The sequence below is a fragment of the Tursiops truncatus genome, chromosome 11 (genome assembly GCF_011762595.2).
Source record: "Tursiops truncatus isolate mTurTru1 chromosome 11, mTurTru1.mat.Y, whole genome shotgun sequence".
Taxonomy (NCBI): Eukaryota; Metazoa; Chordata; class Mammalia; order Artiodactyla; family Delphinidae; genus Tursiops; species Tursiops truncatus.
In genome coordinates this window covers 78,225,993-78,245,361 of record NC_047044.1, presented here as the reverse complement: position 1 = coordinate 78,245,361, position 19,369 = coordinate 78,225,993, and the positions used below count along the sequence as shown (strand labels likewise).

General features: G+C 39.2%; 1 protein-coding gene across 8 annotated transcripts in view; it reads right to left on the bottom strand.

The window, feature by feature from the left end:
- Positions 1-728: 728 nt before the first annotated feature.
- The window catches only part of TMTC1 (transmembrane O-mannosyltransferase targeting cadherins 1), a 263,389-nt gene continuing 244,748 nt past the window's right edge, over positions 729-19,369 (bottom strand). For all 8 annotated transcript variants that reach the window (XM_019935766.3, XM_073788882.1, XM_073788881.1 and 5 more), the window contains 3 exons: positions 18,422-18,544; positions 11,800-11,877; positions 729-6,414 (listed from right to left, as the gene is read on the bottom strand). In XM_019935766.3, coding sequence (XP_019791325.1) covers positions 6,274-6,414; positions 11,800-11,877; positions 18,422-18,544 — 342 coding nt within the window. In that variant the 3' untranslated portion in view covers positions 729-6,273. The remainder of the gene's footprint in view (positions 6,415-11,799; positions 11,878-18,421; positions 18,545-19,369) is intronic.

Below are 19,369 nucleotides of genomic sequence, written 5' to 3'. Positions count from 1 at the left end.
GTATCTGTGTGTGTGTGTGTGTGTGTGTGTGTGTGTGTTTTCCGGTACGCGGGGCTCTCACTGTTGTGGCCTCTCCCGTTGCGGAGCACAGGCTCCGGACGCGCAGGCTCAGCGGCCACAGCTCACGGGCCCAGCCGCTCCGCGGCACGTGGGATCCTCCCGTACCGGGGCACGAACCCGCGTCCCCTGCATCGGCAGGCGGACTCCCAACCACTGCGCCACCAGGGAAGCCCTGTATCTGTGTTTTTAAAATAGAACAGAATTGATGAGAGCCAGAAAAAGGAAGAAGTTAAGGACAAAGAAAGAGATTAAAGAATGGAATGAATTTCTACAAGATGTGATAATCTAGGGCCGAGGGCCCTCTTCTTTCATTGTAGCAACAGGAGAGAGGGGAGAATTGGGTGCAGGTTAAGTTTGTAGATGACTGAGTGCAGGATATTGAGGGTTTTCTACCTTGTATTTACTCCATAAAGAAAGAGGTGAAGGCATCTCAGTAAGATGAGGGGAAAAGATCTGGAATGGGTAAGCACTGAAAACAGTGGTTGTGGGATATGAAAAAGAGAGCAGACATAAAGCACACAGAACAATGCAATGAATGAATGAATGAATGGGGAAAGGAAGAAGGATACTCTTTTTTTCTTTTTAAAGCAGGCACCTACTGGTGACATGGATTTCAGTGGGTACTAATCACGGAGCACTTGAGAGATTGAAACAAGACATAATTATTTTCATCATATTTTATATAAAATAGACATTTACATAAATTTTATTTTGGAAAGATCTAGGCAAAGTGTACATAATCAGACTTAAATGGGAGAAATACTTTATGGGAGATATATTTCTAACTGGCACAGCAAAAGTAACAAAAATGTACATTTATATACAACTGATCAAGAACATGATGTAAGTATTTTCCTCTGACAAAAGGAGGGATGGGTGAGTCACAGCAAGTCAAATGATTTCCACATTGTAAAAGCAAGCCATGGGGCTAAAATACAGATATTTCAGTTCCTTTGGAGGAAATTTTTTAAAATCTCTTTTCCTTAGAAACGTAAAAAAATCGCTAATTTTTATACGTACAGACTGCAAAATAAGAGTAGTTACCTCGGCCATAGTAAAGTACTTGGGCAGTTCAGTCACTTTTAGGGTTGTTTGTGTATGTGTTTTGCTGCAATGATTAAGAATTTCTAAAACGAAGGGCAACACTTATCAGTTATCTCTTCAGAGGCAGAGGGCTTTGCATTTGGATTCAGGGGACTCACAGAGCTGGATAGGTCCATAGGAGTAACCACTCCTTTAACGGACAATAAACATGACTGAGACACTTGGTAACTTGTGCCAGGTGAGGCGGCACCTCGGTGGCAGAGCAGGACTAGACTCCAGATCTCCTGGTTCTTGGACTGGGTCACCCCTCCTATGGACCAGCAACACAACCCCAGAAGGACATTATGCACATTGGCAAAGTCTAAAGTGATACAAATATGCACCACGTGCCCCACTGAGAATGGGAAAAAACTCCCGGATTTCTGGACATAGACATCTCTTTTCAGTTTGTGGTAAATGCTGATCTAAACTTACAAACTGATAATGACTGCATATTATGATGGGTGCTAATTTTACAAGTTATATGCCCTAAAGGTTTTCATGGAAAGGAACCTTGGTGATAAAAATGGAACATTTTTATATGAGCCAATTGATAGATATTGATTCTGTTGTGACATTTTATTTTACTGACAGTAAACCATAGCTTTGATTGAAGTTATTTTATTTCTTCTCTTTAAGTTATATGACTACCAAAAAAAAATAAGGAAGTGCTATTTTTGGAAGAACTGTTCAACATATTTTTCACATTGAAAACTTCAAGAATAATCATAATCATAAACAGTTATATTTCTCCATAGTTTTTGGCATTGTAAGTTTTCATCCTATTCAATGACAGCCTAAATACAGGATTTGACAGGTATTTACTTCTAAAATGCCAAAAGATGCCATTTAGATAGTTAAGTTTTGCTATTATTGGGAGATACCAACATACAGTTTAGTCAAAGTAAATGTGATTCAGAAACCAGGAAAAAAATTAAAATAAACAGAACACCTATAACTACATTTGCTTTGAGTGTTATTACTAATACCCTCTGGATTTATTGATCTAAAGTGCAAATCCGTCACAAATCAGAGAAAAAGTTTTTTTGTTGTTTTTTTTTTAAAAACTGATTCTAATGAGTACAATTAAGAAATAATTAACGAAAGCTGACATGCGTAACCTAAAGAAAGAGGGAGGCATAGAGAACATGGCTCTATGTCATGGGCCCTTCTATGAGTCATAAACAATATGAGTTTTATATACCGGGTGCCTCGTCCAGTACGTGCAAATGGCAAGGCAATCCCTGTCCATCTGAGAACCAAGAATTCTGTAAATATAAAGGTCAAAGGCCTCACTGCACATTAGAATCATAACCTGGGTGGCCAGGGTCCAGGGATTCCTAAAGGTGTGCACGCAGGTTATCCTCAAATCCACCAGGGCCAAAGCACCTGTGTGTGAGGGGCGAGAGCTCAGCTATCAGCTGAACCCGGCTCTTCAATCCGGGAGGCCTGGAATGTTTAATAGAGGCGATACAAAACCCTGCATGGAAAGGTTTGGATTTTCTCAGTTCTGTTGAAACGCAGTTGCACAACCACTGCAAAACCCTGCACCAAACCGAGGTACCATGTGTTAGGCACGTCAGACTCGTACACTGGGGGCTGTGAAGTACTGTGGGGAGCTGGAATCAAAGCGCTGATAATCCTCTTTGTTTTTTGATGGGCTGCAAAATAAACAGGCCTAAAAGATATATCTCAGGATTCCCTAAAATAAAATTTCTTTTCCTCCAAGGTATTTAAATCTTTGGTTTAGTTCACTTACGTTACATCACTGAACCATGTTTTACGAATGCCGTTAACAGGTTGAAAACATCTGAATCAGTTTTAAAATCCTGAATAATTCTTAAGGTTAACATAAACTTGTAAAGCCATTCTCGTGGCTCCATGTCGAAGGACATGTGAAAGGACTGCCACTTATTGGAGAATTTGAAGGCAAGGAGAACTGGTTCTGGTCAGACAGAAGGACAGGTTAGATAGACTGGCAGTAGGAGGGGAATATATGTACACAAGGAACTCTAAGTGTAGCTGAGACAAAATAGCCAATGCTGCACAGGGTAACAGTCACAAATGAAACTCTGCTCATTAGGTCAAGTGTTCAGCTAGACTGAAGCAACTCCTGTCTTGTTCTCAGCTACCTTCCCTCCTACCCACGACCCAGTGCAAAATGGAATTATTCAAAAATTACTGAGAACTTCAAGCAGAGAATTCAACCAAACACAAGGTGCTTCTGAGTGCAGGACTCTGAGGGTCTACAGAGACTGCATGTCCACAAAGCTGGCTTTGCAATTCCATCTCAGAAAGGGGCTAGCAACTCACAGCCAAGCATGCTTCTGTTAAGGGAACCTGGATTCATCTCCATGAGTAGCCAGGGCACTCCACTTTCGTTTTGATAAGGATGAATTCCACATATTATTTCATGTTATAAGAACAAATAAAAATAGTTATAAAATACACTTAATATCTCTGAAAAATAATATGTGATTTATTTTCTTATAGGCACCACTCAACTATGAAAAGTATTTCACTGGCCACATATAAGTGAAAGTATTAACTCAGGACAGAAATATCTGGTCCAACAAACAGGCTTACTTTTAATGTTCAAAGAGATGCCAGTGAGTGCAGAAAGAACGAGACAGAGTGACAGAGTGAGAAAGACAGAGAGAGGGAGGGGGAGAGAGAGAAGGGGCGAGGGAGAGAGGGCAGGAGAGAGAGGGGGAGAGAGAAATAGAGAGACAGAGAACAGAGGAAGAGAGAAAAGCACCCAAAAGAAGGCAGGAAAAGTCTCCTGAAGGCCAGTGACCATTTTCTCTCAGAAACTTTTAGGCTGTAATAGCCATTTCAATTATTCCAACAAATGTACTCGCCTATCTTTAGCAGCCCTTCAAGTAAGGCGTAATTGCTTTTCAAAATTTGGGGCTCTATCTTTTCCATTAACTTTCTAAGTATGAGTTTTTTTTACACTAAAACTAAAAAGTTGTAATTAAAGTCCTAGATATTGTTTTTAGCTAGGGCTTCATGTTTTTCATTTTGGGGATGGAGTAGTTATTTTACAATAAATACTTTAGTACATTTCTTGACCTTAGGGCTACAGAAGTATAATTTGGGAGGGAATAAAAATATTTTAAATGAAATTTTGGATACATTTATGATATATAACATTAAAAGACTATTAGAAACAGAAGATCAGAGTGGTACTATATACATTATTGGATTATTGATATACACAAACAGAATACACACAAACAGAATTTGCTAATTCAAATTCCGTAATCCTTTGCATTTAAAATATTCCTGGCATCATCCCTTTCCAAAGAAGTTTTTCCTCCTTTTATCTAGATTTACCTTGACAAAAAAATAATAATAACAACATAGAGAGGCAGTGGTCTCTGATACTGGGGTTGAAAAGAAGCAGGAGGCTTCTTGCTCTGGCCTGAGCGTGTGACATACGCGTGTCTTCAGGCTCCTATATGTGTACGACACCTGGCTTAGCCAGGAACAGCACTGACCAGAGTGGGTTTTTGTTTTTTTTTAAGTTTATGATGAAAACCAAATGAGAATCAGTATTCCAATTCCTTCAATTTCAAAATATATTACCTCCCAAACACTGAAGGCTGATTCCTAATTTCTTTAGCTTTAGCAAGTGAAGAGTCAAGACAAATTTTTTTAGGGGCTGTTAAAACTTAACTACCTTGTAATTTAGATTTATAATTTTTGTTTGTGATGATGTGATCAGTTGATCAGTTGATCAGTGATGTGATCACAATGATCAGTTGTGAAAACTGCTATTAAAACCACTATGTACAGGGAAAAAAGTGTGTATATATTAAATATTTTATAAGTTATGAAATAAATAACACTAAAAGACAAATTGTAAATTCAACTTTGCCATCCCTATCTTTTAACTATAAATATATATTTTAAAGTTATGAATTTAGACATTTTTTCCTAGATTTTTTGAGCATTCTCCATGAAATCTCCAAAATTACAAATACAGAACCAGGAACTGCAGGTTCTATCATTCATGTTCTAAGCACAGAATTCTCATTAAGCCTAGGAAGACAAATCAATAGAGCTGTCCATCTATTTAGAGTCTATGAAGATTTCTGTAATCTACCATAAAGATTCCTCAGTGGTTAAATATATTTTCAAAAAATAATCTCAGAACGTCTGAGTGTTAAGATAATAAAGTAGAACATTTCTCTCAATTAATATCTTTAATATTTCTCATGTAGAATATACTATTTTTTTCTCCACCAAAATAACAATATATTTGGAGGCAGAAACATTTACGAGTTTTAAAAGCACTTATGAAATCTTAGAGCAGAACCACTACTCTAGTAATACTTGTAATAAAATTAATTTAAAACATTTCCATGAAGAGTCAGGGGTAGCAAGACCCTTGATTTTTCCCTAGGAATAAGAATACTCATACACAATTCCAGAAGCTTCCTTTTTGACATATTAGGCAATGGGAAAACAGCTTGTATCAGAGTGGAATTTAATTTACTTCTCAATAGGGCTCTAGCACTATCCTCAGAAGGATATTAGACAAACCTTACTTATCTTTATCTTACAATAGCCCCTTTCCCCATATATTCCAGAAGGTTTTTACAAACACTGTTAGATACTCATTTCTAGTTCTGGAGGATTAAATGAGCTACCTCTTGGTAGAATTTCTCAAATGGTTTATCCCAGAGGATTTACCCTCTCTGAAATATCTCCTCTCCTAAAGAAGAGATGCCATGCACTCATAGCATTTCAAGCCTCTGTTTCTGAGACACAAATATCTACACTAAGAAATGGAATTAGATTTCCAGGTTGGAAAATCAGACAGACATATGAAAGGAAATCTGGAATTAAAGCAAACAAACATCTGTCAAATGTGTAGCTGCTGTTTTCCTTCCTTCAGGCCCTTCCAGCCCTTGCTTTGCTCTCTTTGTCTTCTTTCATGGAAATGCAAGTCCCCAGCACAGGGTTACCAGCAAGTGTCCCAAAATGTGCCACCCTGAACTCGAGTAAGAGGAAAACTTCATCGGTTGTGCCCCAACTGATGTGTAAGCAAGGCTTCCGTCTGTCAGTTCTTCCTCTTCCAAAGGCACCAGTACTGTCCCTTGGAGACTTGGTCAAATGCTGCTACATTTGATCCTTTTCTCGAACTTCTTGTAATCTTTTTTCTAGACGATCCAATTTGGCAAGATTTTCCTGCAGCAGTTTGCTGTCTGGAACCAGCTGTAAGGCTCTCTCATAATAAGCTCTTGCAGACACGTAGTTTCCCTGTTGAGAAAAAGAAAGAGAATAATTATATTCTGATCCATCAGATAAAAAACAGACCTTCTCGTCCACTTTAACATTAACATCCTCATAAGGAGACCCTGTCTGCATGTGTAATTTTATCCTTATCTGTTGGTGCCTTTGAGAATCCATTTGTTTTAAGTACCAGACCAGATGGAGAATGTGAAGGATAAGGTTAAATGGCAGCAAAACAGATTTCCAATTCTACTAATACAGGGTATGAAGCTATAATTTCATAGCATTCTCATAGGGTTAGCACTGTTCCTTTGTAATCAAGTGGAGCCAACGCACTGGAAATTCATATTGAGAGGGAGGAGGACAGAAAGAGGGTTGGGTTGGGGGAGAGGGGTGTGTGTGTGTGTGTGTGTGTGTGTGTGTGTGTGTGTGTGAAAGAGAGAAAGAGAGAGAGAGAGATGTTTTTGAAATTTCAAGAGTAATGATTAAAAGTAAATAATTCAGGAGTCCACTACAGCTATTTAGTGGTAGGAAGTATTTTAATCTTCACCTTAAAACATAAAAGCAACTTTTGCCTAATACAGGCTTTAATGCAAACCTAAGTTTTTATAAAATAAAAAGAACTGATAATAAATAATATGGAGTCAAATTTATCCCATACTCAAGGTGTGTGACAATATGTCTGCTGGAAACTCTAAAGGCGGGGGGGAAGGTATGTCACTCTGGACCTGCTAAAGACCCCTCTGTTGGCCCCCATCTGGTTTGTTCAATGCTTCCCTAACTGGCAACCATGCGTGCCTGGTCCCAGAAGGTCCCTGACAAACTAGTCAGAATTACTAACTTTTTTCCAGCCTCTTTTCTGCCACTAAATGTATTCCTTCCGTATGGTCAACCCCCTTTCATATCTGTGTGCTGCTAAGTCTCAGAACCAAGATCGGTAGAGATCTCTCCATTCCAAAAAAACAAGCATCTGCTGTGCTTTATTCTCAGTTACAGCTCCGTGTGGATGAAAACTAGTTACTCTCTAAATTTCCACCACAATTTAAAGTAGTACCTCTTGGAGTGAAAGTACTATGTAGCAAGAGCGACCTATATTTGCTGAATGCTTAACTACCTCCCAAGTGAATGAACACGTGTCAAGACCTCAGACCCTGCCTCACATATAATGAGCACTCAATCCGATGCTGTCATTGTTGTTATTATTAAATGACTATTTACGTGTAAATGAGTAAACACTGCCTATTTCTTATGGTATTCACTTGTCATACCGGTGAAAAGGAGAGTAAAAATGACAGAACAGATAACTGCACATTGGGAATCCAGGAGCTGGCATGTGCACAAATGAAAATATTTCTGATCATTAACACTGATTCTGATAAGAGGCTGAACAGAATTCTGAACAAATGAGAACGTGGATTTAGCGACATTACTATTGTTTTCAATTCAAGTATTTATCTTCAGAGTGTCTCCTGATGTTTATTAAGCTTAGCACATAGGTGCCGATAACTGAACATCTGTGGCTCTTAGATTGCTCTCAAAACTGTGTTCCTACTGCGGTTGATTTTGAAATCAGTTTCCCAAGAGGTTTCTCTGAAGTTAGGCCTTAGCCTGGTGCCAGGCATCTCCTCTGATCACCAGCTTTCTCTGTCCTTTCACAAAAAGATCTATCATAGAGTTATTTTCTCCCTCAAGTTGCTCTTTTCTTGATGCAACTGGAAGCCTTATTTTTTTTTTTTTGCGGCACGCGGGCCTCTCACTGTCGCGGCCTCTCCCGTTGCAGAGCACAGGCTCCGGACGCGCAGGCTCAGCGGCCATGGCTCACGGGCCCAGCCGCTCCGCGGCATGTGGGATCCTCCTGGACCGGGGCACGAACCCCTGTCCCCTGCATCGGCAGGCGGACTCTCAACCACTGTGCCACCAGGGAAGCCCTGGAAGCCTTAATTTTTAAAAAATAAATTTATTTATTTTATTTGTCTATTTTTGGCTGTGTTGGGTCTTCCTTGCTGCGCGTGGGCTTTCTCTAGTTGCGGCCAGTGGGGGCTACTCTTCGTTGCGGTGCGCGGACTTCTCACTGCAGTGGCTTCTCTCGTTGTGGAGCACAGGCTCTAGGCACGTGGGCTTCAGTTGTTGTGGCTCACGGGCTGTAGAGCACAGGCTCAGTAGTTGTGGTGCACGGGCTTAGTTGCTCCACAGCATGTGTGATCTCCCCGGACCAGGGATCGAAACTGTGTCCCCTGCATTGTCAGGTGGATTCTCAACACTGCGCCACCAGGGAAGCCCTGGAAGCCTTAATTTTTAAAACAAGTTATAGTCCTTAATTCAATGTCCTCGATTTCCAGATGCTAGATAGGGAATTTGAATTATCCAATTTCTAGAAATGTGCTAGTTACTATGATAGCCACTAGTCATATGCGGCTATTTAAGTGTAAGTTGATTATGATGAATTAAGAATTCAGTTGCTCAGTGGCACATTTCAAGTGCTCATTAGCCATGTGGGGCTAGTGGCTACTACCTTGGACAGTACAGACATAGAACATTTCCGTCATCTCAGAAAGTTCTATTGGCCAGTTCCATTCTAGAAAATGCATTAATGTCATAAGGCAGGATTGAAAATAGTACTTTGTGATATGGCCCAGGTGATGCAACTCTTTGATTATAAGGAATGTATTGTAGGGGTTTCCCTGGTGGCGCAGTGGTTGAGAGTCCACCTGCCAATGCAGGGGACACGGGTTTGTGCCCCGGTCTGGGAAGACCCCACATGCCGCGGAGCGGCTGGGCTTGTGAGCCATGGCCGCTGGGCCTGCGCGTCCGGAGCCTGTGCTCTGCAACGGGAGAGGCCACAACAGTGAGAGGCCCGCGTACCGCAAAAAAAAAAAAAAAGAATGTGTTGTAACATTTTTGGTCCATCCATTTCATTTTACATAAAACTTCATGAAAAATATCATCTTTTATTTCCAAGTAGTATGAGCAAGAGTCAAGTCTCTTTTTCTCTCTCTTTGTGTCATCTCCTTGCAAAGCCTTATTCCAACTCTCAGCCTTGCACAGCCCTCAGTCCTTCCTAAGCTTCACCCAGGCTCAGGCTCAGTGCGGCCCAGGAATGGGATAACACTGCTTGATGCATGCACTTCCTGGCAATGCAAAGGTCACAGAAAGTTAATGGTTGTTCTTGAAGGCGTCATAATGATAATCCTGCACCCTAACGGTGACATCAAAATGACTACATCCAAGTCATGTGCCTGGTCTATACATTCGTATTGGATTGCATCATATGAATTTACATTTAAAATTAAACATTTTAAAATTACAAACATGGCAATTTTATATTGTTCAACCTAATACATTATGGCCACAAGATGAAAAAAGATAAACTAATTTTTAATCAGTGTGTTTGTTATATTTTGAAATAATACACTCAGTAGATCCTTCTTCAATCTCCAGATACCTTTGCAGGGGAAGCACCTCTAAATTTAAAGCAATGGGTTCACTTGTTAATCTGAAAGAGTTCAATAAATGTACTATTTTCTCTTTATTTCCAGACTTAATGAATACTCTTGAGTGCATTTATTGTACTTTATCTAATTAACAATTGAACCCATTTCTTTAAATGCAGGTGCACTCCATCTAAAAACATATTAAGTGTATTACCTGAAAGTGTAACTATTTAATATATTATTTAAATATTTAAAATTATTACGTTACTGTTTTTAAAAGTAAGTTCATTCTATGTTTCCCAACTAGATACTGCTGGACACCCTAGAATGTCATTAAGATCAGAGCTTGGTTTATTGGGCTCTGATAGATGTCATGACTGGATTCGCCATCAATGTTCCTCTATTAGATCAAGGCTAATAGTTGCAGAGTAACTATTCCATTATCCCCTCCCATCTGTATAGTCATGGATCACCTTTTTGTTTTACTGTGTTTCTCAGAGTGAGCAGTTCCCACTTAATCGTAAACCCTATTTAGCCTTTGTTTAAATTCTAATCACTATCTCGCTATTTTGTCAGGGTAAAGACTGATAGAAGCCTGAAAATAAGTTAGCTAAACAAGAGTGATCCTTTCAAAACATGTCAGACCATGGCATTTCTCTGCTCAAAGTCCTCCAAGGACCCCAACTTGTTTGGCATGAAAGCTGAAGACTTTACAATTCCTTTCAAGGCCCTGCATCATCTGGCCCTGTGACCTCTCTGACCCAGCTTCTATCATTTCCTCTCACTTGCCTTCTCCCTAGTCTTCAAATACACTGGCACACTCACACCTCAGGGCCTTTGCACATGCACTTTCCCTATTTTGCCAAGTGGCTTGCTCCCTTCAGATCTCTACTCAGACATCACTTTTTAACTGAGGCCTTCCCTAACCACCTCAGTTTAAAATTTCAGTTCTTACCCCCAGCACTCCATATCTTCTTTCATTCTTTTATTCTCCATAGCACTTATAACCATCTGATATATTCTATGTATGTATGTATGTATGTATGTATGTATGTATGTGTTTATTTACTTATTGCCTATTTCCCCCTAACTAGAACGTTAGCTCCATGACGATAGAAATTTTTTTCACTTTTTTTTTTTTTTTGGCGATACCCAGGCCTCTCACTGTTGTGCCCTCTCCCATTATGGAGCACAGGCTCCGGACGCACAGGCTCAGTGGCCATGGCTCATGGGCCCAGCTGCTCCGCGGCATGTGGGATCTTCCCAGACCGGGGCACGAACCCGTGTCCCCTGCATCGGCAGGCGGACTCTCAACCACTGTGCCACCGGGGAAGCCTGACGATAGAAATTTTTGTCTAATGTGTTAATTGCTGTATTGTTGGTACCTAGAAGAGTACCTGGCACATAGGATATTCTCTATAAATGCTTGTCAAATGAATTGGATGAATGAATGAATGCCAGTGAATCTTTGATTTCATTATAGACAATAGTCCTCAAAGGGTAATTTTCAATTATCCACTCAAAGGTAGCTTTTTCTTTTGAGAACAAACAAACAGCCTTGTTCTTCAGTAGGTTAGGGAATAAAAGATACATTAAGTATAGGAAATAGTAATACTTTATCTTGACAATGAGTTAAGCCACAGGAAAATAAGCTACATCAGCGTAGCGCCAACAGAATTTTACTTCATATAGCAGATTTTCTCTGCTCTGTGATGATATTTAAGTACATATGATTTTCTTTATGATAAAATCATGAAATCTAATTTATATATTTATTTTTTAAATGGATTCATGATATTCAATATCGAGATAATACAAAGTGAACATAAAACTGTCTAATTACATTTTTGAACACCCATGTTTTCAGTATTCAATTAATTCAAAGAGGAAATTAACAATAGTTTCTCAATCTTTTAAAAGAGAAGAAAGAGAAAATACAAAGGGAAAACCTGGTTCACATGGAAGTGAATTATTTTCTTACCTTGATGTGCTGGATTCCACCCATGTTCATCCAGGCCTGTGCTTGATCTGGATTTAATTCCACGGCCAGTTTATAGCTCTAAATACATAAGAAATATCTTCAGGCTGGGAAACGAGAACCCATCTTTAACACTACAGATTGTGGAAACCATTTTCTTCATATGTGGAAATCAAAATGCTTAATAAAATGACCAGTCATCCAGTTCACAAATGTCCCCTTTATTTCTATTATTTTTCTAAGTTGATGATTCTAAAGTGGAGGAAACTGAAATGTGTAATTTCCTTGCAGAGCTAACCTCTGGACTTAAAAAGGCTGAAGGCGCCTGCCAGGAGTCCAGGTGATTTCTATTACAGTGCATCATTTCCCACTGGCCTCGATCTGCAAGAAAATGGTGCTCTTCGGCCTTTTTCACTATAAATGGAGTTTGTAAGAAAATTTTTTTTATAATCACAGAATCTTAGAGTAGTTTCTGAAACACCTTATATCTCTGACAAAATCTGATCTGATTATTCAGCCCATGCTTAAATTCTTGCAGAGACTGGTGTTCAGTATCTCTTTAAGGACATATATTTTACCAGGGGATAATTTTAATCGTTAGAAAGCCTTTCGTTTTCTTCTGCCTTATAAAAGGTCTTCAAATGTTTGAAGAGAGTTACTTATTTCTCAAATACTTTTTTTTGGTCTGAATAACATGTATCCCATTAAATGTCAGAGCTGTGAGGTATATTTTTAATATTTTGCCTGTTGTTTTGCATCAAAGGGCATGCTCACCACTGAGTCATGATTTTAAGAGTGGTCACCTTAAATAAAACTAAAGGCTCAGCTGAAGCACGAAGAACTACAATCCTGCAGCCTGTGGAACAAAAACCACATGCACAGAAAGACAGACAAGATGAAAAGGCAGAGGGCTATGTACCAGATGAAGGAACAAGATAAAACCCCAGAAAAAAACTAAATGAAGTGATGATAGGCAACCTTCCAGAAAAAGAATTCAGAATAATGATAGTGAAGATGATCCAGGACCTTGGAAAAAGAATGGAGGCAAAGATCGAGAAGATGCAAGAAATGTTTAACAAAGAACTAGAAGAATTAAAGAACAAACAAACAGAGATGAACAATATAATAACTGAAATAAAAAAATACACTAGAAGGAATCAATAGCAGAATAACTGAGGCAGAAGAACGGATAAGTGACCTGGAAGACAGAATGGTGGAATTCACTGCTGCGGAACAGAATAAAGAAAAAAGAATGAAAAGAAATGAAGACAGCCTAAGAGACCTCTGGGACAACATTGAAAACAACAACATTCGCATTATAGGGGTCCCAGAAGGAGAAGCGAGAGAGAACGGACCCGAGAAAATATTTGAAGAGATTATAGTCGAAAACTTCCCTAACATGGGAAAGGAAATAGCCACCAAAGTCCAGGAAGTGCAGAGAGTCCCATACAGGATAAACCCAAGGAGAAAAACGCCGAGACACATAGTAATCAAATTGGCAAAAATTAAAGACAAAGAAAAATTATTGAAAGCAGCAAGGGAAAAATGACAAATAACAAACAAGGGAACTCCCATAAGGTTAACAGCTGATTTCTCAGCAGAAACTCTACAAGCCAGAAGGGAGGGGCACAATATATTTAAAGTCATGAAAGGGAAGAACCTACAATCAATATTACTCTACCTGGCAGGATCTCATTCAGATTCGATGGAGAAATCAAAAGCTTTACAGACAAGCAAAAACTAAGAGAATTCAGCACCACCAAACCAGCTTTACAACAAATGCTAAAGGAACTTCTCTAAGTGGGAAACACAAGAGAAGAAAGGGACCTACAAAAACAAACCCATAATAATTAAGAAAATGGTAATAGGAACATACATATCGATAATTACCTTAAACGTGAATGGATTAAATGCTCCAACCAAAAGACACAGGCTCGCTGAATGGATAACAAGACCCATGGGGCTTCCCTGGTGGCACAGTGGTTGAGAGTCTGCCTGCCGATGCAGGGGACGTGGGTTCGTGCCCCAGTCCAGGAGGATCCCACATGCCGCGGAGTGGCTGGGCCCGTGAGCCATGGCCACTGAGCCTGTGTGTCCAGAGCCTGTGCTCCGCAGCAGGAGAGGCCACAGCAGTGAAAGGCCCATGTACCGCAAAAACCCAAAACAAACAAACAAAAAACAAGACCCATATATATGCTGTCTATAAGAGACCCACTTCAGACCTAGGGACACATACAGACTGAAAGTGAGGGGATGGAAAAAGATATTCCATGCAGATGGAAATCAAAAGAAAGCTGGAGTAGCAATACTCATAACAGATAAAATAAACTTTAAAATAAACACTGTTACAAGAGACAAGGAAGGACACTACATAATGATCGAGGGATCAATCTGAGAAGAAGATATAACAATTATAAATATATATGCACCCAACATAGGAGCACATCAATACATAAGGCAACTGCTAACAGCTATAAAAGAGGAAATCAACAGTAACACAATAATAGTGGGGGACTTTAACACCTCACTGACACCAATGGACAGATCATCCAAAATGAAAATAAATAAGGAAACAGAAGCTTTAAATGACACAATAGACCAGATAGATTTAATTGATACTTATAGGACATTCCATCCCAAAACAGCAGATTACACTTCTCAAGTGCATATGGAACATTCTCCAGGATAGATCACACCTTGGGTCTCAAATCAAGCCTCAGTAAATACAAGAAAATTGAAATCATATCAAGCATCATTTCTGACCACAATGCTATGAGATTAGAAATGAATTACAGGGAGAAAAATGTAAAAAACATAAACACATGGAGGCTAAACAATACGCTACTAAATAACCAAGAGATCACTGAAGAAATCAAAGAGGAAACCAAAAAATACCTAGAGACAAATGACAATGAAAACACGACAATCCAAAACCTATGGGATTCAGCAAAAGCAGTTCTAAGAGGGAAGCTTATAGCTATACAAGCTTACCTCAAGAAACAAGAAAAATCTCAAATAAACAATCTAACCTTACACCTAAAGGAACTAGAGAAAGAAGAACAAACAAAACCCAAAGTTAGCAGAAGGAAAGAAATCATAAAGATCAGAGAAGAAATAAATGAAATAGAAACAAATAAAACAATAGCAAAGATCAAAACTAAAAGCTGGTTCTTTGAGAAGATAAACAAAACTGATAAAGCATTAGCCAGACTCATCAAGAAAAAGAGGGAGAGCACTCAAATCAATAAAATTAGAAATGAAAAAGGAGAAGTTACAACAGACACCGCAGAAATACAAAGCATCCTAAGAGACTGCTAAAAGCAACTCTATGCCAATAAAATGGACAATCTGGAAGAAATGGACAAATTCTTAGAAATGTATAACCTTCCAAGACTGAAACAGGAAGAAATAGAAATATGAACAGAACAATCACAAGTAATGAAATTGAAACTGTGATTAAAAATCTTCCAACAAACAAAAGTCCAGGACCAGATGGCTTCACAGGTGAATTCTATCAAACATTTAGAGAAGAGTTAACACCCATCCTTCTCAATCTCTTCTAAAAAACTGCAGAAGAAGGAAAACTCCCAAACTCATTCTATGAGGCCACCGTCACCCTGATACCAAAACCAGACAAAGATACTACAAAAAAGGAAAATTACAGACCAATATCACTGATGAACAGAGATACGAAAATCCTCAACAAAATACTAGCAAACAGAAGCCAACAACACATTAAAAGGATCATATACCATGATCAAGTGGAATTTATCTCAGGGATGCAAGGATTCTTCAATATATGCAAACTAATCAATGTGATACACCATATTAACAAACTGAAGAATAAAAACCATATGACCATCTCAATAGATGCAGAAAAAGCTTTTGACAAAATTCAACACCCATTTATGATAAATACTTTCTAGAAAGTGGGCATAGAGGGAACCTACCTCAACATAATAAAGGCCATATACGACAAACCCACAGCAAACATCATTCTCAATTGTGAAAAACGGAAAGCATTTCCTCTAAGATCAGGAACAAGACAAGGTTTCCCACTCTCACCACTATTATTCAGCATAATTTTGGAAGTCCTAGCCACAGCAATCAGAGAAGAAAAAGAAATAAAAGGAATACAAACTGGAAAAGAAGAAGTAAAATGTCACTGTTTGCAGATGACATGATACTATACATAGAGAATCCTAAAGATGCCACCAGAAAACTACTAGAGCTCATCAATGAATCTGGTAAAGTTGCAGGATACAAAATTCATGCACAGAAATCCCTTACATTCCTATACACTAATGATGAAAAATCTGAAAGAGAAATTAAGGAAACACTCCCATTTACCATTGCAACAAAAAGAATAAAATACCTAGGAATAAACCTACCTAGGGAGACAAAAGACCTGTATGCAGAAAACTATAAGACACTGATGAAAGAAATTAAAGATGATACCAACAGATGGAGAGATATACCATGTTCTTGGATTGGAAGAATCAGTATTGTGAAAATGACTCTAGTACCCAAAGCAGTCTACAGATTCAATGCAATCTCAATCATATTACCAATGGCATTTTTTATGGAACTAGACAAAAAAATCTTAAAATTTGTAATGAGGCACAAAAGATCCCAAAGCAGTCTTGAGGAAAAAAAAAACAGCTGGAGGAATCAGACTTTGTGACTTCAGACTATACTACAAAGCTACAGTAATGAAGATAATATGGTACTGGCACAAAAACAGAAACATAGATCAATGGAACAAGACAGAAAGCCCAGAGGTAAACCCACGCACCTATGGTCAACTAATCTATGACTGAGGAGGCAAGGATATACAATGGAGAAAAGACAGTCTCTTCAATGAGTGGTGCTGGGACAACTGGACAGCTACATGTAAAAGAATGAAATTAGAACACTCCTTAACACCATATACAAAAATAAACTCAAAATGGATGAGATACCTAAAAGCCCGGACACTCTACAACTCTTAGAGGAAAACATAGGAAGAACAGTCTTTGACATAAATCACAGCAAGATCTTTTTTGATCCACCTCCTAGAGTAACGGAAATAAAAAGAAAAATAAACAAATGGGACCTAATGAAACTTTAAAGCTTTGGCACAGCAAAGAAACCATAAACAAGACGAAAAGACAACCCTCAGAATGGGAGAAAACATTTGCAAGCAAATGAACAGACAAAGGATTAATCTCCAACATATATAAACAGTTCATGCAGCTCAATATTAAAAAACAAACAACCAATCCAAAAATGGGTAGAAGATCTAAATAGACATTTCTCCAAAGAAGACATACAGATGGCCAAGAAGCATATGAAAAGCTGCTCTACATCACTAATTATTAGAGAAATGCAAATCAAAACTACAATGAGGTATCACCTCACACCAGTTAGAATGGGCATCATCAGAAAATCTACAAACAACAAATGCTGGAGAGGGTGTGGAGAAAAGGGTACCTTCTTGCACTGTTGGTGGGAATGTAAATTGATACAGCTACTACGGAGAACAGTATGGAGGTTCCTTAAAAAACTAAAAATAGAATTACCATATGATCCAGCAATCCCACTGTGGGCATATACCCAGAGAAAACCATAATTCAAAAAGACACATGCACCCCAATATTCATTGCAGCACTATTTACAATAGCCAGGTCATGGAAGCAACCTAAATGCCCATCGACTTTCAAATGGATAAAGAAGATGTGGTACATATATACAATGGAATATTAGTCAGCCATAAAAAGGAATGAAATTGGGTCATTTGTTGAGACGTGGATGGATCTAGAGACTGTCATACAGAGTGAAGTAAGGCAGAAAGAGAAAAACAAATATCCTATATTAATGCATATATGTGGAACCTAGAAAAATGGTACAGATGAACCGGTTTGTAGGGCAGAAATTGAGACACAAACGTAGAGAGCAAACGTATGGACACCAAGGGGGGAAAGCAGCGGGAGGCTGGGAGTGCTGGTGTGATGAATTGGGTGATTGGGATTGACATGTATACACTGATGTGTATAAAATTGATGACTAATAAGAACCTTCTGTATAAAAAAAAAAGACACTTTCAAATGACTGGTAGAGGTATTGTTTTAGGAGTTCAGAGGAAACAAGGTCACTGGGAGAAAGGATGGTCTGGAGGGCTTCCTGAGGGAGGACACAGGCCTGTGTTGGTAGATGAGTGGGAATCTGCAGGGGGCTGGGGTGGTGTGGGCACAATGTTACAGGATGTGTGGAACACCAAAGCTCTTCAGGCACTAGTCCAGCTGAAATAGAGGGTTACTGAAGGCAAACAGAGAGAAAAAGAGCGAACGAGGGGAGGAGAGAGAGAGAGAGGGAAGCTGGTTTGAGGGCAAAATGCAGAATGCTTTTAACATCAGGATCAAAGTGATAATTCAGAAAATAATGCAGAGGTATTGTGGAACTCCTAATAGCCAAAAACCAGAGGCTCAATTATAAAAAATTAAACTTATTATGTCAATTAATCAGAAAATTCACTCCACAAAACATGGCAACGATCTTAGCTTTTAATGCATATGCTTCATTAAAGATTGAGGGAGTATTAATTTTAATCCATGAATTTAATAACAATTTTATTAAGTCTTTATACCTCAAAAGCTTTGTCAAGAAGGTTCTGCTCTCTTAGTTGATTTCCTTTTGTGAAAAAAAGTTCAGATACAACTTTTGGGTCCTTTGGTTTCAGCTTCAGAGCCTTGTCTATAGCATCAAGTGCCTGTACAGTTTAGAAATTAAGACACAATAAATGTAGGTTAGATACAGAAAAACTAAGTTAAACGATAACATCTATACTTTTTGTTTCCTATGTATTAGCTAGTGTGGTGAGTGACAATCAGAACACATTTTTCATTTTCTCTGATGTTCTCATCAAGGAATAAAATAGCTCTGACAAAATAATTTCCCTATACTCCAGGTTTCCTATTTACATTAGTGACAATGAAATGTCCCCGATCACTTTTCAGGAAGGCCGTGTGATCCCATTGAAAGAAAACAAGATCTGAGGTCAGTTGTGTTGCCCTGGCCATGTGTCCATCTGGAGCACTCCAACAGCCTCCTTTTAGGGCCCTGGTGCTCACTCTGCCCCCAGCACCCACTGGCCCACCCTCTGCAGCCAGAGAGCCCTTCAAAGCACAAATCTGATATGTTGCTCTTTTCCTTAAGACCCCAAAGCTTCTTCCAGGAAAAGGAACAAAACCCTTGCCCTGGTCCCAAGCCTTGGGGTTGAGTCCCCAGCAACCTTGGTGGCTACATCTCACAGGCGCCCTGCTCCCTCACGCCCATTCCTCAGACAGGCCATTTACTGTTGACACAGGGCATCTGCGTGTGCTTTTTCTTGCCTGGAACGCTATTCACTGCCCCTTTTTGCTTAATAACTCCTATTCATCACTCAGCCCTCAACTTCACATCCCTCTGCAGGGAACCTAACCACCCAGACCACTTGGGTCCCCTGATTATATGCCCATTAGGGACCATGCTGCTCTTCACGACATCCCTGGGCACAGCTATAATTCCACACTGGTTTTGTGATTACTTGCTCAAT